Source organism: Anguilla anguilla, chromosome 11 (genome assembly GCF_013347855.1).
Source record: "Anguilla anguilla isolate fAngAng1 chromosome 11, fAngAng1.pri, whole genome shotgun sequence".
Taxonomy (NCBI): Eukaryota; Metazoa; Chordata; class Actinopteri; order Anguilliformes; family Anguillidae; genus Anguilla; species Anguilla anguilla.
The window spans coordinates 32,014,974-32,039,577 of record NC_049211.1 but is presented as its reverse complement, the minus strand read 5'-3'; the positions used below and the strand labels follow the sequence as shown (position 1 = coordinate 32,039,577).

Genomic DNA, 24,604 nt, shown 5'->3' with positions numbered 1-24,604 from the left:
AGCAGGAGGATGATATTGTCATAGCCCCCAGAATAAATCAAACTGTAATGCAGGTACCGTAATTAAACAGGCAAGTGAACTTTGAACTCACCTCCCTCCACTCCTTGGTCCCAATGCCCTGGACGTACAGAACCACAACTGTTGAGAGAGGGAGAGGGAGAGAACGAGATAAGGAGAGGAAGAGGGAAAGAGAGAGAGATGGATCATTTATTAATACACACATAAATACAATACCGTCTTGCTATTGTCCCAGTTTTTACTGATTCTGTGTGAGTGTGCATGTTTAGATATATTGCTGTACACTTTACACAATATTTACTAAAAATTGAGACAACATTGTACAGTTTTACAGTCTCTCTCTCTCTCTCTCTCTCTCTCACACACACACACACGCAAGCAATTTTGGTCAGCCAAGAGATCTCACACCCAGTACTGTATGAAATTTCACAAATGACTGGATACCCTCTATATCTGTCTGTCCCTACTCTTCCATTGATTCACCTGACATTGTGGTGGGTGTTCCTCAAAGTCTCTATTCAACGACGTGCACAATGGAGTGGCGTGAAATGACAGAGCAACCCAAAGAACAAATCAATGAACAATCACACAACTAAGAATATGAAACGCCTACTCTTTTTTTTCTGAGATAATTCAGGATATTTCAACAGAAAGTGTTCAGTGTCATTGACTGGAAGGGCAGAACTTGTGAATGCTAATATAGGTTCTGTATTAGTTCCCTCCCCCCGTAAACAGCGACCTTGTGGAATATCTAGCAGAGGTCACTGAAAGGATCTTTGCTGGGCTGATGATTGATTGCCAGGGGAAAGGTCAAAGACGCAGGATCTCCGTACGACTCCACCCCCATTCCACGCAGAATCACATGAAAATAAATGACAGTGATTCCAAAGGTGTAGAGGCTGCTGAAGGGGATGAATGCCGCACACAGTACTCAAGAGGCACGATCTCCAGCGGCCAATGAGCTTACGCAATCCTGTTTTGCTTGTTTCCAAATATACTCCTGCCAGTCAAGGTCAACGTGGCCCTATCGGGGAGAAACCGCCCCCCCCTCCTGCCGCTCGGTCCACAGGACCAGTAGGGAAGCGGCTCCCTCCAGGCACCGGCGTGTACTGCACCCCTCTCCCGCTAAACAGAGGGGAGGGGCCGCACGCACCCTCCCCGCGGGTGTCTCTCCCCTCCTAACTGGAGGGCCCCAAAGACACGAGCGGTAACCGGCCAATAAGGGCGCGAGCGTCGACCGTTCACTGAGAGCGAGGCGCTGGTTTGAAGTTCCTGGAGGGATGCAGACGGATTGCCCATCTGGCAGAAAACAAGGTGATATGTGGAATCCCTCCCTGTGGGGGGGGGGGGGGGGGTGGGGGTTAGGGGCTTCCTGACAATCAAAGAGAGGACCACCGTCTACTATAAACACCCAAAATAAATAAGAGAGGGGGATTGGGTCGCGGCAATCAGCGGTGAGGTCCCACATTGCCGACCCCTCCACACCGTAGCATAAAAGTCACACGGTTAGGGTTGCCTTTGAAAACACTGCCGCCACCTGTTTTAAAACCTGTGAACAACTCACAAGGGAGAGAAATGGAGGCCAACATCATTAACGACCATCAGTTTCTGGGTCAACAACTATCGGTCTTGGTTCCCCCGACTCGGTGCTGACAATTTTTCAAAAAATTACGTCATAAATGCAAACACTTTAAACACTTAAAAAGAGAGCAAATACATGCTCAGAGCTCATTAAACACTAAACATTGAACTATTTTACTTCAAGTTTGGTATGTTTTTTTTTTTTTATAACATCTTCAAAGTAAAATATTAAGGTATGAATCCAGACCTGTGCTTAAGTGCATTTTCCACATAAGTCTCTCAACCTTTCAATAGTGCGTTACGTGGAAAATGCACTTCAGTGCAGGTCTGGATTCGGTCATAAATGTTTAATTAGCCCTAGGGGTATATTTGCTGTTGAGGTGTTTGAATTTATATGATTCATAATTTACAGAAAAATATTTGGCATCGAGGCCAACATTACCGACACCATCAACAAGTTTGGAGTCAAAAATTGCTAGTCAGTGATGTCGGTTTTGAGGTTGACAATACCCCCGTCTTGATGCCAATAATCTTTCTGTAAAAAATGATATAATGAGTATTTTCAGTAAAAAAAAAGTCATATAATAAAATGAGTCATATGAACTAAAGAGAGAGTAAATATACCCTCAAAGATCATTAAACAAATTCTATGTTGTTCACACTTGGTTTCTGGGAGAGATAGAGGAAGAAGTACAAAGGGAAACTGCAAGAACCATGCACAGAAAACTCTAAACTAGTGAAGGAGATAAAATGCCATGCTATTGTAGGGAATTAAATGCTCTGCTAGCCCAGGAAATAAAATTCTATGCTAGCCCAGGAAATAAAATGCTACGTTAGCACAGAGAACAAAGTATTACATTAGCACAGGGGAGGAAACAGCATACAGAAGTGCTACGGCTGGTGTAATCTTTAACCCCAACAGATTTCACCATGATCAGCTACATTGCAGCCAAGCCAACACAAATCTGGTGACTAAAAAGGAGTGAACGCCAACAGCATGTTCTGTTTTGTTTGCTTTACCACAATGTGTGGGGCTTTGCTGTCCCTAAGGATCGGCCTCTGCTTCGCCAGGAATCTGTCCCTGCTTTGAGCTGATATTGTGTAAACAGCTTACAAATGGTGCAGGGTTTACGGGCTGTGAGAGCAGGGAGATTGGTGGCGAAATGACAGACTGAACGTGTGTGTGTGTGTGTGTGTGTGTGTGTTTGTGTGTGCTTGAGAGAGCAGAAAAGAAAAGTGTGTTTGTACAAGTGCATGTATTCTTGTTGTGTGCATATGTATGTGGGCATGTGTGTCAATGAGTGCAGGTGTATGCATGAGCGAATATGTACGCATGTTTGTGCCTGAGTGTGTATGCCTGAGTGTGTGTGTGCATGTATGTGTGAGTGCGTATGCCTCTGAGCACGCATGCAGGTTTCCACTTGTTTGTGCTTGTGTGCACATGTGAATGTGTGTAAATAATGTATGTACCGGTGTGTGTGCATGCATACGTGTGAGTGCATGTGTGCATGCAAATGTGCTTGCTTTGGTGTGTGTGTGTGTGTGTGTGTGTGTGCGCGTGTTTATGTGTGTGTGTGAGTGTCTGTGTGTGTTTATGCGCGTGCGTGTGTAGGTGTGTGTGTGTGTGTGTGTTTATGCGTGCGTGTGTGTTCGTGTTTATGTGTGTGTGCGTTTATGTGTGTGTGCGTGTGTTTATGCGTGCGTTTATGCGTGTGTGTGTGTGTTTATGCGTGCGTGTGTGTGTTTATGTGTGTGTGTGTGTGTGTGTGTGTTTATGCGTGTGTGTGCGCGTGTGTTTATGTGTGTGTGTGTGTTTATGCGTGTGTGTGTGTGTGTGTGTGTGTTTATGCGTGTGTGTGTGTGTGTTTATGCGTGTGTGTGTGTGTGTGTATGCGTGTGTGTGTGTGTGTGTGTGTGTGTGTGTGTGTTTATGTGTGTGTGTGTGTGAGTGTCTGTGTGTAAGCGCGTGCGTGTGTAGGTGTGTGTGCGTGTGTGTGTGTTTATGCGTGCGTGCGTGTGTGTGTGTGTGTGTGTGTGTGTGTTGGGGTTTATAGAGACGCAGGGCCAGCCAGGGCCAGTTACAAAAGAAAAGCGCTGTGGCAAATCCCAGAATGGCCCCGTGGAGGTCTGAGAGGGCGGCCTGAGATTACCGCTTATCTGCAGCCGCGAGCCCGGCCGGCTAAATAAATCTGCCGCGACCCGGGGTGTCTTTCCAGCCCGGCGCCGGACGGCGCGCGGCACGCTAATCAAAAGCAGAACCGCGGTGCCATTGGACCACAGTCCCTGGGGCCGAGCGGGCCTCTCCAAGACTCGCGGTATCTGGAGCAGCGTGGAAGGGTTAATCGCCTGGTCATCCGAGCGGACGCGCGGACGTGCGGCGCGAGCAGCGCCTGACGGAGTATGATAAATCATTCCCTTGTAATGATGCCTCAGACGCGCCGGGGGCATCATTCACGCTCCAGGCCTGGCCTGCTCCCGTCTCCCCGGGCACCCCGGAGCCCGGCCTGGCCCGGCCGGGAGAACCGCGCGAGAGGCTAACGGGCCAGCAAGACGCTTGTTAGAGCCCGGGTTTTTTTTTGCTTTCCTGCAGGCCATTGTAGACTCCTTTGATTGGATGGTTCATTGAGCTGCCCATTTCCTGAAATTATGTCCGATTATGTTTCAATTTGTGAATTTCAGTTCATTTTCTGAAGTGGGTCAACTGAAATGGAACTGAAATGTCTGGATGGGGAATGGGGGTACATGGGTTTGTTTTGGCTAGTGGGTGGGCCATTCTTCACTGACACCACTCACTGTTTATCATAGCTGATGTTATCACAAAGCCACTTACAGTGGTCAAAGCATGTTTTGTTGATTTTCAAAGGGAAACTTAAAAACATGATACATTGCCCATGCGCTACATGAAAAAAGATTGATTCATTGATAAAAGTCAACCTCAGCTTCGCTGATCACCAGTCAATATCAGATGTTCTGATTACCAATCGACTTCAGCTGTGCTGATTACAATGAAGATGGGAGAGTGCAGACTGGGAAAAAAAGGAGACTGGATCAGACACGACAGAGATTCCTGGAGCCACATTATAAAGCAAGGAAAAGGCACCTCCAACTCGTATTCAAATACAACCTTTAAAAAGTCCCTCCTGTGGTTTAATTTGTTTTAATAAACGAGCACAATTATGATCTCAGTAAAGCCCCCCCGATGCCCAGGGGTTCTCTCAGAGGCTGCCCTGCATTTAAGGATTAATGGAAGGGGTCGTAATTGGCTTCCAGTGGAAAATGCATTTGGGGTTCAACGATTGCTTTTGGGCTGCCTTTATTCGGCAGGGGACCGCGTTTCCCTGCTCATCAACTGATTCCGGCTCATCTGCGGCAGTGTGAATCAGGGGTGGGGGAATTTGGGGTTAGGGTTAGTGAGTCCCTAACTCCCCAGTCTGGAGTACAGGCCAGAATGTTTCCAAACCCCCTAACCAGTACTCAAACGAATCTTATTCATGTTTCTTGAATCTCGACACAGAACTGAGGAAAAGCCCTGTGTGAAATACTTGCAACTGATCAAGCAGACCCCTCCAATGAAACATTCTGGCTTCACAAACTGATTTGTGCTCTCTTTCCCTTTCTTGGAGTACCCCTACAGTAATGAGGCGAGTGGGCACACACTCTGGAACCTGAACCTCTGGCCGAATCCAAGCAGACCATATTAACTTTGCTGGAATCTGACAGATAAGCAGAAAACCTAATGAAAATTTCTACAAAATGTCCTGAACTGTTGGGAACTCCAATGTTTTCTCACCTTGTCCTCAAGCAGTGAGGATTATTGGTCTTACATTTCCAGGTCCAACGCATTCATCAGGTGCAAAGGCACAACGTAGCCCCCCCCCCCCCCCCCCCAAAAAAAAAAATTAATACATTTTTGCTTTTTATGTTATGTTTGTGAAGACAAACACATGCCGGTCACTGTAATATTGTTTCATTAAGAGACAAAAAGGGGTATGGATTTATTGACACCTTGAAAGGGAATAATGGGCAGCAAGAAGGTATCTGGTTCAAATCCCAGCTAAGACCTTTTTGCGGGGAGTTCACATGTTCTCCCTTGTGTCAACTTACATTTCCCGCAGGTACTCCGGTGTCATGGAAAATGACCACTATGAGTTTAGGATAGTTTATAAATCAGTGATGTTTATTCATGCAGCATGGAGAGGTACAGCCCCCAAAGGAGGTCAGCTGTCACTCTACCAAAATCAATATAGTCAAATGCACATGATCGTACACGTGAAGGTCATACAACCTGGTTAAGCAGATGAAAAAAAAGTTTTCCAGTTTTTCAAACACTTGAGACCAGATGTATTTGTTTTTCTGTTAGTCACATGATTACGAAATGTGTTAATTAAACAGCATTGCCATATGTGTACAAATCATCTCTTCTTATAATTTTCCCACTCTCCGTCTGAAACAGCATCCCTTTTGGTCTTTTCCACACCGGTTGCCTCCAAAAAAAACTGTGCGTCTTAAAAAGATGCAGGTTACACTAACTGGAGAATCTAAGTGTGTGAGTGAATGGTGTGTGTGCCCTGCAGTGGACTGGCAATCAATCCAGAGTGTATTCCTGCATCTCGCCCAATGCATGCTGGGATAGGCATCAGACTCTGACCAGGAAAAAGCAGGTAAGAAAAAGGATGGATGGATGAATGGATGGACAGAAAGGGATACAGTAGAAAGACCTTTTTTAGGTTGTGTTCTTTCAGAAGAACAAGGGGACACAGGTTGAATGGAGTTGAAAGTAAATTGTGCTCTCATGCCAGGAAGTATTGACACACAAAGCTGTCAACGCGTGGCTCAGCTTGTTAGGTCATGTTGTAGATGCAGAGATCCTTGGGGTGTTCAAGACCAGGCTTGACACAGGGCTAGATTCTCTAGACACTTGACAAAATGATCAGCCTTGAAGAACTGAATGTCCTGTCCTCGTCATAAAACATTCTAGCGTTCTTTTATTTTATTTCTAGAGCTTCTGAGCGATGCCATAAATTTGGGGAACCATCTACGACCTTCAAATCATGGCTCTATTCCTAGACTGATTTTTCAACCATTTTGAATTTAGCAGGAGTTCCGACAGGTCCCGGCAAGAGACGTGTATGGTGCCTTTAAATTACAGTACATTTAAAAATCAGAATTTTCTCCATATTTGGAGCCCCTATTTCTGAAACGATTCCAGTGCAATTGGTACATTCGTACCCTGGGCCACAGTGAACAAGGAAAAAATGGGTGTCCACATGACAGTGATACGTTCTCACACTGTCTAAGCGATGAAATAGTAACCATAAAAAAGTCAGCTTCTGCAATTCCTCCACATGGAGAAATTGAAAGAAAAACAAAAAGAAAAAGAACAGATGATAGGACAAAAAGAAAGATGGAGAAAGAAAGAAATTATAGATGTACCACTCATTGCAACTCATTCACAGTTAGGAAAAAGAGAAGAAGAGTTTGGCAGGTGGAGCGATAACCTTCCAGCAGAAGCAACTGCCAGAACATTATGTGTAGGGGCCGGATCTGAGGGGTGGCAGCCCTTCCCAAATTTTTCCTCTGCCCCCTGAAGCTTTCAGGATAACTAGCAGTACACGAAAAAAATATGTTTGTGCACGGGCCGTTGCATTGAGGCACTCGTTAAACATCGGAAAATACATGCTAATTTACTTTGTGCCATCTGTTTTATATATCATCCAATAAGCAATTGATCATGGTTAGTATGCTTTCATTGTCTGTGATCAGTCTGTGATCATTTGAAACTCAGAAATGCCCATTCTACAGAAAATGTTGTTAAAACGATTCAATTAAATTATTTGTGGTCATGTCTTTGGTGCTACCGTTTTTCTGATATGTAAAGATTGCTGGGAACTATGTCTGTTTTGGCGGTCAAACTGTAAGGACAGCTAGCTAGCTGAAGAGAGAAAAGAGGAGTCCTAGCTACAACTATGCATATCAAAATGCTTATGAACACAAAAAGGGGATTTCAGAAGAGAAAAGGGAAAACGGACCAGGAGACAAACATACGTAGAAGTTTCCAGAGTTGGACGCCTGCTGTCATTCAAGGCGTGTTTTAAGACTGAGATCGTCAACACACACCTCAGTTTCCTAACCTGCGAAAATGCTTCTTGTGTATCATCCGATAACCTTTGCTGAGGGGTGTAGGCTACTGCAGTCACATTAGCAACAGTAGAGTGCTGTTAAATGACTGAATCATTTTTCAAATAAATAATTCATCAAGGAGCAGCATCAGGCCGAAGAGGTTGAACGGACGGGACACAGGCTACTCTCTGTCAAGAACGTCAGAGCTCGGGAGCTGAAATTGAATGAGATCGATGATAATTTTGTAAATGAAGGCTGGTCGGATGCCCGTCAAATGAGTGAGTAGATAAAGTGCTTTTCAATTATGTGTTGAGTTTCTGATGGTGCAAGCCTGTGATTGTTTGAATTAGGCCACAGCCATGTGTCTCAACAATTGTGTTTATTAATTTACACAACAATCTAATGCCAAACGATAAACCTCGATCATACTGTAAAATGTCAGATAAGGATAACCGGAATCCACATGCGTTTCTTAAAGGGTAAGTTCACATTTTTATGACCAGGTCTGTTGAGCTACTCACCATGAGATATGTGATAAAATGGGAGGCTCAAGCTCTCCCAACTTGTGTATCCACAGCTCACTCTCTGTTTGCCGTTAGCTTTGCTAGCCAAATAACATTGTTATTGAACAACAGCTGTGTAAATATTATGATCAATAAACAACACAAATGTCAGACCAATATCTGCGAGTATAGAACACCATGTATTTTGCCCTTCCATTATGGCTCTTCTTATCTGTGTAGAAAAATGCAGAGCCCTATGTTAACATGACCTCTGAGTCTGATATTAATCTCTTGACCACAAGCACATAATTGAGCATGTGCATAAAATTAAACGGAAACGATTGAGTCAATGATCTTGAGTTTAAAAAATCACCAAGCAATGCAGGCTAGCGAACTGTCTAGATCCAGGACTTGTTCTATGACCTCCCAGGGTGACAGGAGAATGGTACAGAGTGCATGATCCAGAAGCGTTTGTTTGAACATTTGCTTACTTTGGCCTCATACAGAGGACAGACGGACAGACACTGTTGACACAGCGCCTGCTCTCCCCATCCCACAGGCTTTGTGAGAGCTGCCCCACACTATTTAATCTCCAGTATATGAGCTCAGCTACTGAAATTCAGCGCACGCCATTCATTTATCTGTCTCTTCAGAACACACAAACACTCTCTCTGTCCCACACGTGCATACACACACACAAGCAAACACACTCTCCCATACACCCAGATCCATGTACCCTCACAACAACAAACACAGAAGAAAACACTCTCTCCTCCACACATGCACACACACATGCACACACACACACACATAAACACATTTCATTTTCACAGCTACAAAGCTAACAGATGAGACTCAGAGAGGGTGGCCAAGGACAAAGCTAAATTCCTGTCAAAGCTCTTAGAGACAGTGCCCAACAGTAGACAAGCATAAAGCACAGACACCCAATACATCCTCATACTCAGGAATTCACAGTCTAGTGATGGAAGGAGGATCAATGCCATGCCAATAAACAGACAAGCCACAATGCAATGAAGTGACAGATGACATAAGCCTAGAGAAGAAGAAATGACAGCAACCCATCCTGTTAACATGCTATTGCAGTGATTGGATGGGCCCCACAGTCAGGTATTCAGTGTTGCAGTGAGTGGATGGGCCCCACAGCCAGGTATTCAGTGTTGCAGTGAGTAGATGGGCCCCACAGTCAGGTATTCAGTGTTGCAGTGAGTGGATGGGCCCCACAGCCAGGTATTCAGTGTTGCAGTGAGTGGATGGGCCCCACAGTCAGGTATTCAGTGTTGCAGTGAGTGGATGGGCCCCACAGCCAGGTATTCAGTGTTGCAGTGAGTGGATGGGCCCCACAGTCAGGTATTCAGTGTTGCAGTGAGTAGATGGGCCCCACAGTCAGGTATTCAGTGTCCCAGTGTGTGGATGGGCCGCACAGTCAGGTGTTCAGTCTTCCAGTGTGTGGATGGGCCCTAGAGTCTGGTATTCAGTGTTCTAGTGTGTAGATGGGGGCTACAGTCTGGAATTCAGTGTTCCAGTGTGTGGATGGGCCCCACAGTCTGGTATTCAGTGTTCCAATGTGTGGATGGGCCCCACAGTCTGGTATTCAGTGTTCCAATGTGTGGATGGGCCCCACAATCTGGTATTTTGCAAAGGCACTGTTCCAGTGTGTGGATGGACTCTATGGTCTGGCATTTAAGGCACTGTTCTAGTGAATGGATGGGCCCCATGATCTGGTATCTGTTAAGGTCAGAGAGGAAGGGCTTCTGCCTGGCATGATGACTTTGTCTCATTGCTCAAAAGCACCCCCTGCTGGTCAATCGTGTAACTGGATTCTGCATGCTCAAACATCTTCCGTCAACTGATGTCCGTGCAAGTTCAATTTGTGGACCCCAATGAGACAAGAACCTTTTTTTATTAGATCACAGGCTCTATCTTACACAGCGCAATGTGGCGGTAACCCAAATGCAAGTGTCTTTGCTAGTTTCAGACATGCAGTTGTCGTTTTCCCATCCAGCAGCCAAGCTATTTAAATACCAAACGACCTTACGCCTATGTAGGCGGGTTGGTCTTAAAATGAAGTGTGGTCATGGTAATCGTTGGCGCATTGCTATTTTAATTCAGCTAAAAGCGTTTGTATTATGACCAACTAAAACCTGCAATTAAGTCATATTGCAGTTTCATTGTTATTTTAAGGGCACAATATCAAGATAGAAATACACACCTACGTGTACACCCTCCTGTCTGTTACACAGGGGCATACATAAAAATATCAAGATTACAGTGTGAAAGACTGTTATTGTGCATATCAAAAAATGCACAATAACAATGTCAACATGTCATAATGGATGGTCATAAAATAGATCGGAATTAGACAATCACAGTAATGACAAATAAAATTGGCCGTATAAAGATAGCCTACTGTATGTGGTCCGTAAGAGAGCCCGACTGGGCATCAACATCCAGGTTATTTGCGGTGGTACGTGTAAGGTCACACATGTATTTTCTAAATATCCTGGATCAAGGCATGACTCCTTTATATTGGCCAGCTCTGTCATTCCTGCAGTCTTCTAGAGGGCCCCCCCCTGGAGGGGTGGCTGTAAGGGGACAATGGCCATCCCTTAAAGACATGGCTAATGACACATACATAGGGCCATATTTACTCAGGATTTGTGGGGCTTTTATAGGCGCTAATGTGACCGATAGCATTTGTCCATGTTTGCTTAGCTGTTGCACTAGAGGTTGCGCAGATGAAATGAGAGAAAAGTGGAATTCCTAAAATGAGCATGTTCGGGTTAATGCATATGTATTTTAGAGCATTGTAACACTGAACCGCAAAAAATATGAGAGGAGAGAATGTAAATGAATGCAAATCACCTGCTAAAGCTCATTTATTATGGAGAACGGCCTTTAGGGCAAAGGTAATTGTGGCTGTCATTTAAACATCCAGGAAAAGCAGGAGTTAACTTCTTCCCACCGCAAGTTCAGCATAGCCATTGTTAGGATGAGACATTGTCAGCATGGTAGAGTGCGTTGGCAAAAGGAGAGTATTTTTAAATCGAGTATCGCTCTTTGGCATGTCAGAGCAGAACAGAATAACCTACAGGCTCCCAAGTCATGCCATACTCCAGTCACTGAATGAGCTTGGAGATCAGGAGGTCTGGAGCCAATAACACAATGAAGCCACACCATCCCTGCAGCGACAGTAAATGAGGACACATTACAGGACTTTAGAAGGCATGAGGTGAACTACATGTGCTGATGTCAGTTAATGAACCAAGATGAACACCAGCAGCACAGGTGAGGAGAAATTATCTGGCAGAAGAGCTGCTCACATCTGTAGCCTGGTATAAGCAGACGGAATAGTTTGACTGAAAAAAAAGTCCAAAACTTTGTCCAGTGCATGTTGCATTTATTTGGACATTTTAAACCACCTTTTAAAATGCAATTTAAGACATTGCATTAAAATACGGTCTCAGGGATTCACTGTGCATGATGTTTTCTACATCTCGATATGGTTCACAAAAGAAATATTACTTTCAAAATTTCAATTTTAACCCGCTCTTAACATTTTACAGTTTCCATACTTTCAGCAATTAAAACCATGCTGATTTCACCTGTAACTCCATTACTGAACAAAGTAATTTTCAAGATAACTAAGGGCCAGATTTACGTAGGTAAAATCTGCAGCACAAACTGCGGGCTGAAGAGAGTATGTTGGTGTGTTTGCAGTTTGCCTGAAATTAACTTATTTATTAGCTACCGCTAATTGCACAATCAGAAAATGATACTGCCTACAATTAGCATTTTGCGTATGAAGCAGAGCTTAAAAGGCGCAGTTCAACAACAACAATACTCCTGTTTAGAGAATTCAATACCCAGTAACATGTCCAGTGTTAATTCAACTCTTGCCATAGTGGACTCATATGAACTCTGTTAGAGTTTATTTAACACTGAACATTGTAATGTGTATCCTCGTGGTCCCACGTAAGAGCGTAGGCTATCCAGCACCCAACCAGGGCAGAAAAATGTATAGTCCAGCTATGGCAGCAATTACTGCGTCAATTAATCAAGATGGGGGTGACATAGCTCAGGAAGTAAGAGCGGTTGTCTGGCAGTCGGAGGGTTGTCGGTTCAATCCCCGCCCTGGGCGTGTCGAAGTGTCCCTGAGCAAGACACCTAACCCCTAATTGCTCTGGTAAATGAGAAGCATCAACTGTAAAGTGCTTTGGATAAAAGCAATATATAAATGCAGTCCCTTTACCCTTTAGATGCAAGAATGTTGCAAGGAGCTTGAATATTGCCAGGATGGAATGGGTACATGTGGGAGGTCCTGGTCACCTTTTATTTCTCCCAGAAGTAAACACCCATGGCAAACACCCAGCCTTTATTTCTTGGCTGCAATAATTAATTAGTAATAATTCATATTAATAATTCGTACTGTTTGATGAGTTCTTGCTCGGGAAGATGAAATAATGTGACCCTTGTTGCAAAGATTCTCTCAGTGCATCTTCAAGGGCTATACCTGTGTCTCTATCTTGTTTGCACCTTGATTTACACCTGCTTTTTAGAGGCAGAGAAATTTACTAAATCAACCCTCGTTAACTTCAGTAAATTCAATGGAATACATAATCAGCCACACCCATAATAACTCTGCCCGTTATTTGTGCAACACATGGTTCCAGCTGCCACTAGCAACAGACACCCCTCTTCCCTAATCATATTTGGCTCCCTCCTGCATCACAGTGATGACACTAGGGAGGAAAAACAAAGGACACAGTGACCCACCGGTGAACATAAGAGCATAACAAGGAGACAGGCCATTCAGCCCATCTAGACTGGCCATATGTATCGCAGCATAAAGCATGCTGTTAAACCCCCATAAGGCTTCTGGCTGTGCTATGTGACTATGAGAAGTAAAAAATAATTCCAGATGTTCCAGATGATGCATGGAATTTACCTTTAGCAAATTTATACATTTATTATACTGACAGAACTCTATTATATTCACTTTTTAATTGTTTTTTTTTTTTTTTTTTTTAAATAAAAAAAAACTTGCACCTAATCACCTGAGTTTCCTTCCGTTAGGCCGAAGGAGATTAAGTATTTGATCGTAATCTAAAGCTAATGGGCTGTCCCTGATATTGGTCCAGGTACATTGTCCTTTCGCTGTACTATTCATATGGGGTCTATAACCCCTCCCTACAGATGCACAGCTAGAGGTGCTTTTCTTGCAAAGTGCTTTACTCTGTGACAGTTTACATTAAGAAAACAGAATAAAGACAAGCATAAGGTTATGAGCAAGATTTTTAAAAATGGGTCAGACTTAAATACGATTTGAAAGAGGACAAAGGGTCAGAGCCCTCAGTGAAATCTGGAACATTATTCCATCAAGCTGGCCTGTACCTCACTCCAGGCAGAACCATTGGCCACTTCAGAGACTTTAAAGCATGTTCCTTTGACCGGTTTCCTGTCCTGGTTTGGGGGCTCAGGTTAAAGCTGCTGGTGTCCCTGTTCCAGCTGTCATTTGGGGGGCCTGCAGGCTGACATAGGCACGCCTCTGCCCAAATTTCAGCTCTAATGCAAAAACCACTGGTGGGTTTCATAGTGTTGTGTAGGATTGTGTAGTGTTGTGTAGCAATATGTAGGGTTGTGTAGTGCTGTGTAGCACTGTGCAGGGTAGTGTAGGGTTATGTAGAATTGTGTAAGGTTGTGTAGTGTTGTGTAGCATTGTGTAAGGTAGTGTAGTGTTGTGTAGCAATGTGTAGGGTTGTGTAGTGTTGTGTGGGGTTGTGCAAAGATGTTTAGATTTGTGTAGAGTTGAGTTGTGTAGAGTTGTATAGTGCTATGTAGGAATGTGTAGGGTTGTGTAGCATTGTATAAGATAGTGTAGTGTTGTGTAGTGTAGCAATCTGTAGACTTGTGTAGTGCTGTGTAGGAATATGCATTGTTGTGTAGAGCTGTGTAGTGATGTGTAGGGTAGTATAGTGTTGTGTAGTGTAAGGATGTATAGTTCTGAGTACAGTTTTGTAGTGCTGTGTAGCATTGTGCAGTGTTGTGTAGCAGTGTGTACGGTTGTGCAGGGGTATTACAAAAATGTGCATGCATAGATGCGTGCACACTCTCAGGCACAATATCCAGACCCAGATTCAATCTGCCCTCAAATGAGGTTTGTTCACAAATCAGATCAGCAAAGTTAATCAAGCATTTCACAGTCATTTCACTGTACTCTCTCTCTGTTCATCACAGTGCTCAGTGAGCTCACCACATTGCAGAAACCAATCGTGAAATACCACGGCACTTGCCTGCGTTTTTAATGAAAAGTAAGGACAACCCATTGCAATTACATTGAACCTGGACCTCACATCTCATTGGGAATGCTTCAGACCTGTCAGAAGGATTCAATTCCATGGGCAAACAAAACAGTGAACCAATACGTAAGCCAATAAGCTGCCTGCCAAGCAATCAGCTTCACCAACCAGCTTCACTGAGATATCAATCTCCTGCAGGCAGACCAATGAGATGCACACCTGGGCAGATTTCTACACTCAAGATTAATAAACTGATAAATGAGTAGACACAGTAAATAAGCAGACATGATGCATGAAAATTAGATAAAAAGTATACAGAAACTGACATCCAAGTTATATTTCCTTTATGAGTTGCTGGAAAGGAAAATAACAATTGGCTTTTTTAAACAAACATTTTCTCTTTATAATTTCTGAAGAGCGTCTCTTTTTCATAAAATAGTTTGTGAGTTAACTTTTTAATTGCACTTTTCTAAACTTTTCCATCCAACTTGTTTATTGCACTTTTTATTGCAAAGGGAACTGAAAAACATAAAAGTCATGAAACATTATGAAATCCTGCCCTGTGTTTTTGGCTCAATAGAAAGTGCAAGCTGTGTCCTCCTTCCACAGTCCATATCTGGCCTTGTTCTGCCTCATATTTTTAATGGAAAAACTGACTGTCCCCTGGAATCCAAAACCATCAGAAAGACCTTATAGCCAAGGCCTGCAGATGCTAGCCCACACACACCTTCACACACCGCCAGATAAATTACCCTCCCTCTCTCTCTCTCTCTCTCTCTCTCTCTCTCGCTAACACACTCTCTCACCTCACATGCACTCTCACAAACACAAACACGCATGCACGCAAGCACGTGCACACGCGCACACACACACACAAACACACACACACACACACAGAAACCGACAGAGAACGGGGGACATGGTACTTTCTCAATGAACACACTGGCAAAGACCAGTGAAGAGAACCACTTTTCTCGGGGCTCTGACTCTTACAGAGTACATATGGTCCCTACTGGAGTATGATCAATACTGCACATTTTACTTTGTGTATGCTCACATCGTCGGGGTGGTTTGGGAGGGTTTCCAGGGGTTGGAAAGTATGCTACCTGCTTCCGCCATCTGCTAAACATTAGTCATCTGCAAAATGAAAGACATTTGATCACAAAAATAAGAGGAGGCACGTACCGGGATCCGACTTGGAGAAGGTGTCCACATCCAGTAGGTTCCTATGGAAACGAGAGAAAGCAGAGTAATGAATGAGGCGGAATGAAACTGCGTTCCTGTGCCCTGGGGTTCTGCACAGTCCAAGGCGGAGGTTCACTTTCAGTCATTATTTCTGTCTGCCAGGCCTGCGTTCTCAATTTGGCCAAGGCTGTGCTGTGCTCTCACTAACTAGACCCAGACTGTGTTTTTCTCTCATTAATTAGACAAAAACTGTGCCGTACTATTAATAATTTGACCAAGGCTGTGCTATACTTTCATTAATTACACCAAAGCTGTCCTTTGCTTTCATTAATTAGACAAATGCTGTGATGTTCAGATACTCATTTGATAAGGCATACACAATGTACTCAGTTTAAGAGCAGTGCTGTGTTTCGCATCATCCTTCAATACCATCGCAATAACAGAATCCTTGTGCAGCAGAAATTCTCTGTCATGGCTTCTGTACCATTTATTACTTAATCAGTAATGGCAATCTTGTTCTGAGATGTCATGAACACACAATGAAATCGCAAATGTGGATGTTAACATTGGCAATTATAACAATATAAACAACCACAATGGGGATATAAGACATTAGATCATATTTACTTAGCTCTGTTATACAGAGTTACAATACAGGGGAAATGTGTACTCAACTGTTTCATATGAGCAATAGTACCAGATTTGGCTAACATATTTTTTCACTCACAGCCAAAACGTGGACCATTCAGGAATACTCTGCATAGCACTCAGTCAGAGAGACAGAGATACTCTGCACAGCACTGAGTCAGAGAGACAAAAATACTCTGCAAAGCACTGAGTCAGAGAGACAGAGATACTCTGCATAGCAGTGAGTCAGAGAGACAGAAATACTCTGCAAAGCACTGAGTCAGAGAGACAGAGATACTCTGCATAGCACTGAGTCAGAGAGACAGAAATACTCTGCAAAGCACTGAGTCAGAGAGACAGAAATACTCTGAAAAGCACTGAGTCAGAGAGACAGGAATACTCTGCACAGCACTGAGTCAGAGAGACAGAAATACTCTGCATAGCACTGAGTCACAGCGACTGAGCGAGATTCCGGCAATAAGATACGCTATCGCGCACGTCTGTGTGACGGCCCCAGCCTCCACTGCGCTGGGCGCTGGAGCTCTGCTCCAGTTGTCAGGTAGCGTAGATCTACCTCCCGATCTTGCGGTGGCAGTGAGCCTTATAGAAGGAGGATCATTGAATGTCACGGCGGGATAAAGAGCGCTGCGGCTGACGTCCATCTTAACCGCCCGAGCGCCTGAGCAAGTAAGCAGGCAATCAATTCAATTTCAGCATCGTCTGCCGCTGCTAAGTCTAAATCATGGGCCTCCAATCTTATCTGAAAAGGGTCAATAGAGGTGCAGGTTTTTGTTTTAGCCCACACTGATTTTACTTATCAAAGTCTTGATTGAAAGCTATGATTAGTGTATTAGTTGAATCAGGTGTCATAGCGTTTTAAAAAAAATGGTTAATGGAGTCAGCATTGTTGGGGGCTTGGAGACCTCCGTGAATCAGTCGTTTTGTCATTGTGATAACAGAGCTTAGAGACCTCATCGGCTACCTTTTTCACCCAGAAGACCACTAACGACTATCGATGGCTTTCTAATTACAGTATTGGCTAATTAAGCCTTAAAACTCATCCTTAATGAGTTTCCCCTCATTGGTGTCTTACCATTGGTCCAACGGCAGTGGACTGCAGCTATCAATTGTTCATTTGAGCCTGGTTTCCTGGAGGGGGTTTCCAGATTCAGCCCCCACCAAACATATTACCACAGTCAGGTACGCAGTTCAGTCTCCCCCGCCCTCCCCCACCCTTCCCCACACCCCAGCAACTGTAAATTGCAGCAAATTAGCCCTGCTCTTCAGACATGGGGGAGATTGTCCTCACATAGTTACCAACAAGCTGCCCTGCGCAGTCAGGAAGAGTGCTCCCTGATTCACACGCAATCACAGACCACTCTTCTGTGTTGATAAGCGCTCCTGCCCCGCTTTTAGAATCGATAGGGCCACTTAAATGCCCCTGCCATCCACATCGTCCTCTCTCAACGCCTCTCTACCTCCTCCCTTCTTTTTAAGGATGTACTTCCCTTTCCTTCAATGAAACTCACCACCATTTCTTTTTAACGGTGAGCCGTTTCCCCCATCCCCCATTTCCTCGACATCGCCCAGAACCAATGCCCCACCACCCCGGTGCATGCTGGGAAATTCACCTGACCCAAATCTGTCAGCCCCTCCCCCTCTCCATTACCCCAGCAGCTCAAGGCCAGTCAGGCGATGAATCCGGGCTCCCAGGTGAAAGCTCTTCCACATTTTCAGTGCAGCCCGCTTTTATGTTCTATTCGCTACCATCAGAAAGCAGAAATGTAAAAACAGAGGGAGACGTCCTCGCAGCGACAGACGGGGCTGACGGACAGCTGGCAGCAGCGACTGAAGACAACAAACAGTCGCCATGGCGTCTCATGCGCTTCTGCGTATAGATTGCAACTTGTTCTACATCCCCACACCATAAGACTTATTCACACAGGATTTTCTATTCATGTTCCGAAATCACTGAACTGCCGTAACCATTCGTCTGCTTGGTTTTTGTCATGTTTTCATTTTAAAAAGGATAGAATAAAAACAAACAGATGGAATTTTACACCAGCTTTATGAGCAGAACCAGAATTGAAAATCCTCCATTCTGTTCAACCCCAAAATGTATCTACTTTCAAGACATGGGTCATCAGGACCCTCAAGACCCCACCAAACGACCAAGAAGACAAAAGGCTTGGAAAGCATTTGGTCATACATCATGTCAAAACCAGGACTGAATTCCAAAGGGTAAAAAAAAAGTCACATTGCCTTAGAGAACAGCCAAACGTATGCGGGTGTAGAACGTATTCGCAGAGCTGCTGTTTATTGACCTGTGTCGGGTTGAGCGCTGAGCTCAGGGGGGCCTTCAGTAGCACCTGCCCTGCAGAAGGAACTCACAACCTTAACCTTTGGAGAGCTGTCAGCCGCCGCCCCGCGGAACAGCAACGACTTCCCTTCCGAATGCCATCTGCGGAGCGCCTGCCAGCCCCCGGGTCCGGCGTCCCGCCCGACCTTGAGGGTGGAGGGGTGGGGGGGGGAGAGGTGCCGTCTGGCCCGTTCGCGCCGAACGTGTCTCCCGTCCGTTACGGTGACGGGGCGACGGGCCGCGGGGCGCGGGCGACGCCTCTCAGGACTCCCGCGATTCAGAGAAGGGCAGAGCGCTTTGGCTCCTCGCCCAAAGAGCGTTCGCTCGTTAAGGCCCGAGACCCGAGGCTGAACGCGGCGTTCGATCGGCCGTCGCCACGGAGACGAAGTGGCGGTGTGGGGCGGGAGGGGATGGGTTCCAGAGCCACTTCCTTCCCTCGGCAAACACGCCTTGTTGGCACCATAAAAAATGTAAAGTCTTTCCAAAGAAGGTTAATAATGATTTCAGAGTGAATATACACAACTCTGTCGGTGTCAAAGACAATAATGTTCAGAAATTAAATTAAAAAGGAGATTTATTTCCCCAAGTAAACTCCAAAACATATGTTTTAATAATTTACCCCACCATGATCTCTGTTACAATTCCTTCTTCACTCTCTCTCTGCCATCTCTCCTTCAATCTTTCCCTTTCTATCTCACTTTCTTGCCCTCTTATTTGTGACAAACATACGACATATGTCATGTCCCAGAGACTACCTTTATTGGAGCTATAATAGCTGAGGTTCGGGAGCAGAACCACGCCTTCTGGTTTTTTCCTGTAAGAAATCCTCCTGCCCACCATAACCTTTTGTTCCTGTTTAACATGCACCATGCTTCCCACCCCTCCCTCTCTCTCCCTCCCTCTCTTTACTACGAGGTCCAGTGGGGCCGGGCCCAGGATCTATGGTGAACCCTTTGCCAAAATATTCCACACACCACAGGCTTGTCGTCCATACCTTTACATTGTCGATACAAAATTGATTGCTTTCAATTGTGAACACCTGCTCAATAAGCATTGACTTGATAATGATATCATAGTACCAAAGCTGGTCTTGGTATTGAAGTCAACATTTTTCAATCGAAGCAACATTGGTGGGTGTGTACATGTGTGTGTGTGTAAGTGTGTGTGTGTGTGTGCGTGAGCACCTGCTTTTGTATGTACTGTACATACATACATACACATGCAACAAAAGCTGATCATTACACTAATTACCAGCCTAATGAGGCAGAAATTGCTGAGTTCACTGTTCATGTGTACAAAACATAGCACTGATGAAATGTCATTAATAACAATAAAACAGCCCAGTCAGTGGAACGGGGCCAGGAAGGTACTGAACAAACAGGGACAGTCGCAGGGCAAACACCGGTTATGCTACTCAACACATGCACCTCTACATCACAAACTGCGCCCATCCCTATAGCAGCCACAGGTTAGCAGCTGTCTTTAGTGAGTGCAACTCTCTTCTGATCTAGGCAAATTTTCCTGTAATGTGTGGCCTGTAGGGTGTAAAACAGTCACTGGGTCTCCTTTACTGTGTGTGAATTGTATGGTATTAAACAGTCACAGCCTCTCCAGTGGTACCGTGTTGGCCTGTAGGGCATAAAATAATCACTGGCTCTCCTGCTGTACTGTGCGGTCTGTAGGGTGTAAAATAGTCACCGATTCTCCTGTAGCACGGTGTGTGACCTGTAGGGTATAAAATAGTCACTGGCTCTCCTACAGTAGTATGTGACTTGTACAGTTTAAAACAGTCATTGGCTCTCCTGTAGTACTGTGTGCAGCCGGTAGAGTGTAAAATAGTCGATTGTTTTCCTATAGAGAGCCTCAAACTGGGTGGTACAGTGCTGATTTTGGATGAATGGTTGTTAATGACAAACTTGGAGGAAAACCTGAGAAAATTTTGATCAAAAGAAGCCAATCACATGAGCATTGTATTAATCATTCTCAAAAAAATCAAAACATAATTTCAATTTCTGACCAACACAAAGATAGTCACTTTGGAACGTGAACAAGAAAAGAAATTGGTTGAATGCTGCATTATCCAGGCCAGACACCGAAACTCTGCCAGTAAAGCAGGATAGAGCTGGACAGAATTCTGGTGAGCACATACACCCAATGCCTGTTTGATAAAGGAACTAATCTGTAGTTCGACGTTATCACCAAACCACAGAGATACTAGAGGGAATATGTGGACAGAACCAGTGCAACAGACAGACAGATCGCAGTTCAAGTCTAAAAACAACTAAATGTAAGAATCCTTTATTAGGGATCTGTGGGACTCCACTGTGGCGTTGGTAGCTTGCCGAGCCCTTATCAGTCACGCAACCGCGGCCCTCGCAAAGAAATGAAGGCATTCAGCTAGGAAAACGGGATGTCCATTTATTGAATCGCCGCTTTCGACGCGGATAACAATCAGCTCCCAGAACACAGAAAAGTGTAAAATCCCTTGCGGTTATAACCTACCCATTAAAGCCGTGGGCTTCACACAGTTCAAACTTGACAAAGCAATAGACAGCACACGACACGAGCTGATCATTTATTCACAGTACATGAGTCACAGGTCTCAGTGTGATTCTAAACTGACCTTTCTGGGGATGTGATGCTTCACGCTCACTTCGGGGAACAGGTACGTACACACACGTAAACAAAGCCAACTGCAAGACTGAGCCGCAAGGCAGTAATAAAGTGCACAATGCCTGTTGTGATGACGGTCGGAGAGCTTATAGACGAGCGCGTTAGAATGCACGGACTGCCAAATCATACGCATTAGACACCTTGTTAAAATGCTGCACACGCAGTTAATCATTTTCTCTGAAAAGCTGTTTGCAAACTTACAGCTTGGACTGCAACCCCTAATTGTTTGTACAGGAAAAATTCATTCGATACAACGTCTACATTATTTTGCATTGTCGCTTACAACACATATAATCTTTCGTAAATTTAGAACTTACCTACAGGATACCGTAACTTCAATCTTAGTTGCAGGTACGCTGGAGTGTAATGGGTCGAATTCCCCAATTGACGCCATCCTCCGTTTTTGATTTTATGTTCTTGATTCAAGTTTTCACCACTTATATTTTGTTTGATCACCTGTCAGAACATATACCTAATCCCGATTCCGTCGCTAAACCGCACGCGTCTTCACAGAGCCGACGGCGTGGATACCTGACAGAGAGGTGAGTCGGAACAATTGCGGTGCTCCCTGTCTGAGGAGTCGGAAGAGCCAATTTCATTCTTCATTGCGAAGCGAGTATGAGGTGCGCGCCGCGCCGGATCCCTGACGGACTCTTTTCTTCTACTGTTTTTTCATTCTCCACTCCTGTCGGCAGGTGGAGTCAGTATCGCATCTGAGACGCGATGAGTACACTACAAGCAAGAAAAAAGCATATGCTACTAAAGAAAACCACAGAAAGTTTCAAATACACTATTTGACCTAGAAACGCATTCGTTTTTCATTACGACCAGAAATTGCTTTTTTAAATTAAACTTGATCATTGAGTCTAAGTACAATTCTGTCCACTTAAGTATTTTTTTCATATGTTTGCTGAAAATGAAAATAAATAAATAGCCATACGTAAATCCCATTGTGTGTACAGAGATAAATAAACATGACGTGTTATTGTCTTGGGAGTACGCTCTAATACATTAGACAAAACTAATTCATTATTCAGTTTCAGTTAAAGAGAACAAAAATTGCTTAAACGTGTTCGAGGGAACAGTTATAGGAATTTAGGAACTACGAATTGGGAACTACGAATTACTTTCCACATCTGACAACCTACGTATGTGCGTATGTGCAGAAATAAATCGGGGACATCAGTCTAGCCTATACAGCAGCCACATGGTCTTTAGGCTGTAATACATAAATAACAAGGCTGCCCTCATTTATAGCTAAGCAAACCCCAACGTCGTCTTTTAAAGAGCCCACAGGAACATTATCATATTTAGAGTTTCTCGACTTTTTGAATATGCTATTACATCTTTCAAGCAGCAAACACGTTTTTAATTGCGAAAGCGGAGCCTACTTCCCTTTCCCGGCTTTATCCACTTGTATTTTGGATTCGCGTCTTGTCTCGTGTAATTGGTCAAGCACTGCCTTCTCTAATTTACAGTGTTTTAACCCCACAGTAGGCTACAAAAATCTGAGAAATGGGCGATAGTTCCAAGAGCTTCCAACATTCTTGTGTAGCCTAATATGGCTTTGCCAGCGATGGGCAATTTCGATATGTTTTTTAAAAATGGATTCCACTGGAGTCAGAGGTGTTTTCTACACCAGGTGTATGAAGCCACGGTGTTGGAGTGTCTCAGATATTTATGGTTCCTGCTCCACCTGCACCACTAAAATTTGATTGATTATTAGACTTGTCACGTGCTGGAGGTGCTTATCCGGGGACCCCTCGGCCTCGCCTTCCGTTCATTTTTCATTTAGCTGATCTGAATAGCTACTGATTGATTAGGCTTTGCTTCTGTCATATCACTTTCTCCTATCCTTGTTTTATAGATCAGCTGAAGGAAGGGAAAAACGTAAAATCGACAGTGCGCATTCAGCCCCAACACTGCTATATGAGCCCACACGGGATAAAATGTACTCCATCAGTGGAAAATGTACTCTTATCAGTATAAACTATTCTCTAGCAGTGTAAACTGTTCTGTGTCAGAGTAAACTGTACTCTAAATATAAACTGTGCTCGAAAAGTATAAACAGTACTCAATCAGGGTAAACTGTACCCTATCAGTGTAAACTATATTCTATCAGTGTGAACTGTCCTCTAGGAGTTGATTTTACCTGGAGAATTTTGTGGTGAAAGCCATGACTTTAGAGTTTAGAAGATATTCAAGCTCATTCTGTCAAACTGTGCAATACGGTTTATATGGGGGAAAACAAACATATTACAGGGCCCACCTTGCCTGTTCTTCAGTGTCTATTACCTTATTCAGTTTAATATTTGAATTGGTTTTGTGCCACTTGGCTAATTGCTAAAGTTATGCAGGTGTGGGCTTGGTTAATACTTTGGTGGCAAATAACCACTGAAAATAAGTTGTTGCTGGGAGAGATGTCATTTCTGAACAGAAATGCAAGGCCCAGTGCCTCAAAAGTACAGTGCTGGGGACAGACACCCACCTCCAGATGAGATATTTAACCAACGTCCTGATTTTTTGTTTCCTTAAAGGACTCCATTGATTCAATTCAAAAGAATGTGGGGTATTAACTTCAGTGTCCTTGTCAAATTCCCACAAAAACGAGCAGCCTACATCTGATTAGCCGCACAATCCCTTGCATTTCCTACGCACACTGATTCACCAGCTTGTCACTGCAAAAGAGAACTGGGTTATATAAAGGTTATATTAAAAAAAAAAAGAATTCTCTCAGGAAGAGCAGACTTTGCCAGTTTACTTCCTGTTTTAATTTTTCGACAGACAACAAAGGCTACTGCAGAATTTCCAGCCTTTCTAACTGATTTTAATAGCACTGTCTCTGTGCATGCATGCTTTTAATGTAGGGTATATGCAATATTTTGAAATGGAAATTTGACTCTAAAATAGTTTCTGATGATAAATTTAATTGACCACTGGTATTAAGCTCCACATCTAGACAAGCAGAACTTTAAAGATATTAAAATTGTATAACCTTCATACAGAGGAGGGATCAATGAAACACAATAACATGGGATTAGGTAGTGATATCCCTTCAAAGACCCCATACGGTCAATTAAAAAAAAAATGTTGCTTACGAGATTTAAACAAAAAAAAAAAAAACAATTAAAATCTCAACTGAATAAAAAGGCATAATATCACAGTGCTTGTTTTATTTGGTTCTTTATAGATATAAGACTTATTGATCATTTTGCTTTTGT

At 43.9% G+C, this 24,604-nt stretch overlaps 1 protein-coding gene across 3 annotated transcripts in view; it reads right to left on the bottom strand.

Annotated features, from left to right (window-relative positions):
* Nucleotides 1-23,008, bottom strand: part of LOC118208432 (copine-9-like) — a 105,657-nt gene extending 82,649 nt beyond the window's left edge. The window contains exons 1-3 of one of the 3 annotated variants that reach the window (XM_035383099.1): nucleotides 21,915-23,008; nucleotides 15,725-15,765; nucleotides 92-138 (exon numbers count right to left, since the gene is read on the bottom strand). In XM_035383099.1, coding sequence (XP_035238990.1) covers nucleotides 92-138; nucleotides 15,725-15,765; nucleotides 21,915-21,982 — 156 coding nt within the window. In that variant the 5' untranslated portion in view covers nucleotides 21,983-23,008. Of the gene's footprint in view, nucleotides 1-91; nucleotides 139-501; nucleotides 672-15,724; nucleotides 15,766-21,700 lie in introns of those variants that run through there. The other 2 variants (XM_035383098.1, XM_035383100.1) reach the window with 2 other exon arrangements.
* Between the last annotated feature and the right edge of the window lie 1,596 nt (nucleotides 23,009-24,604).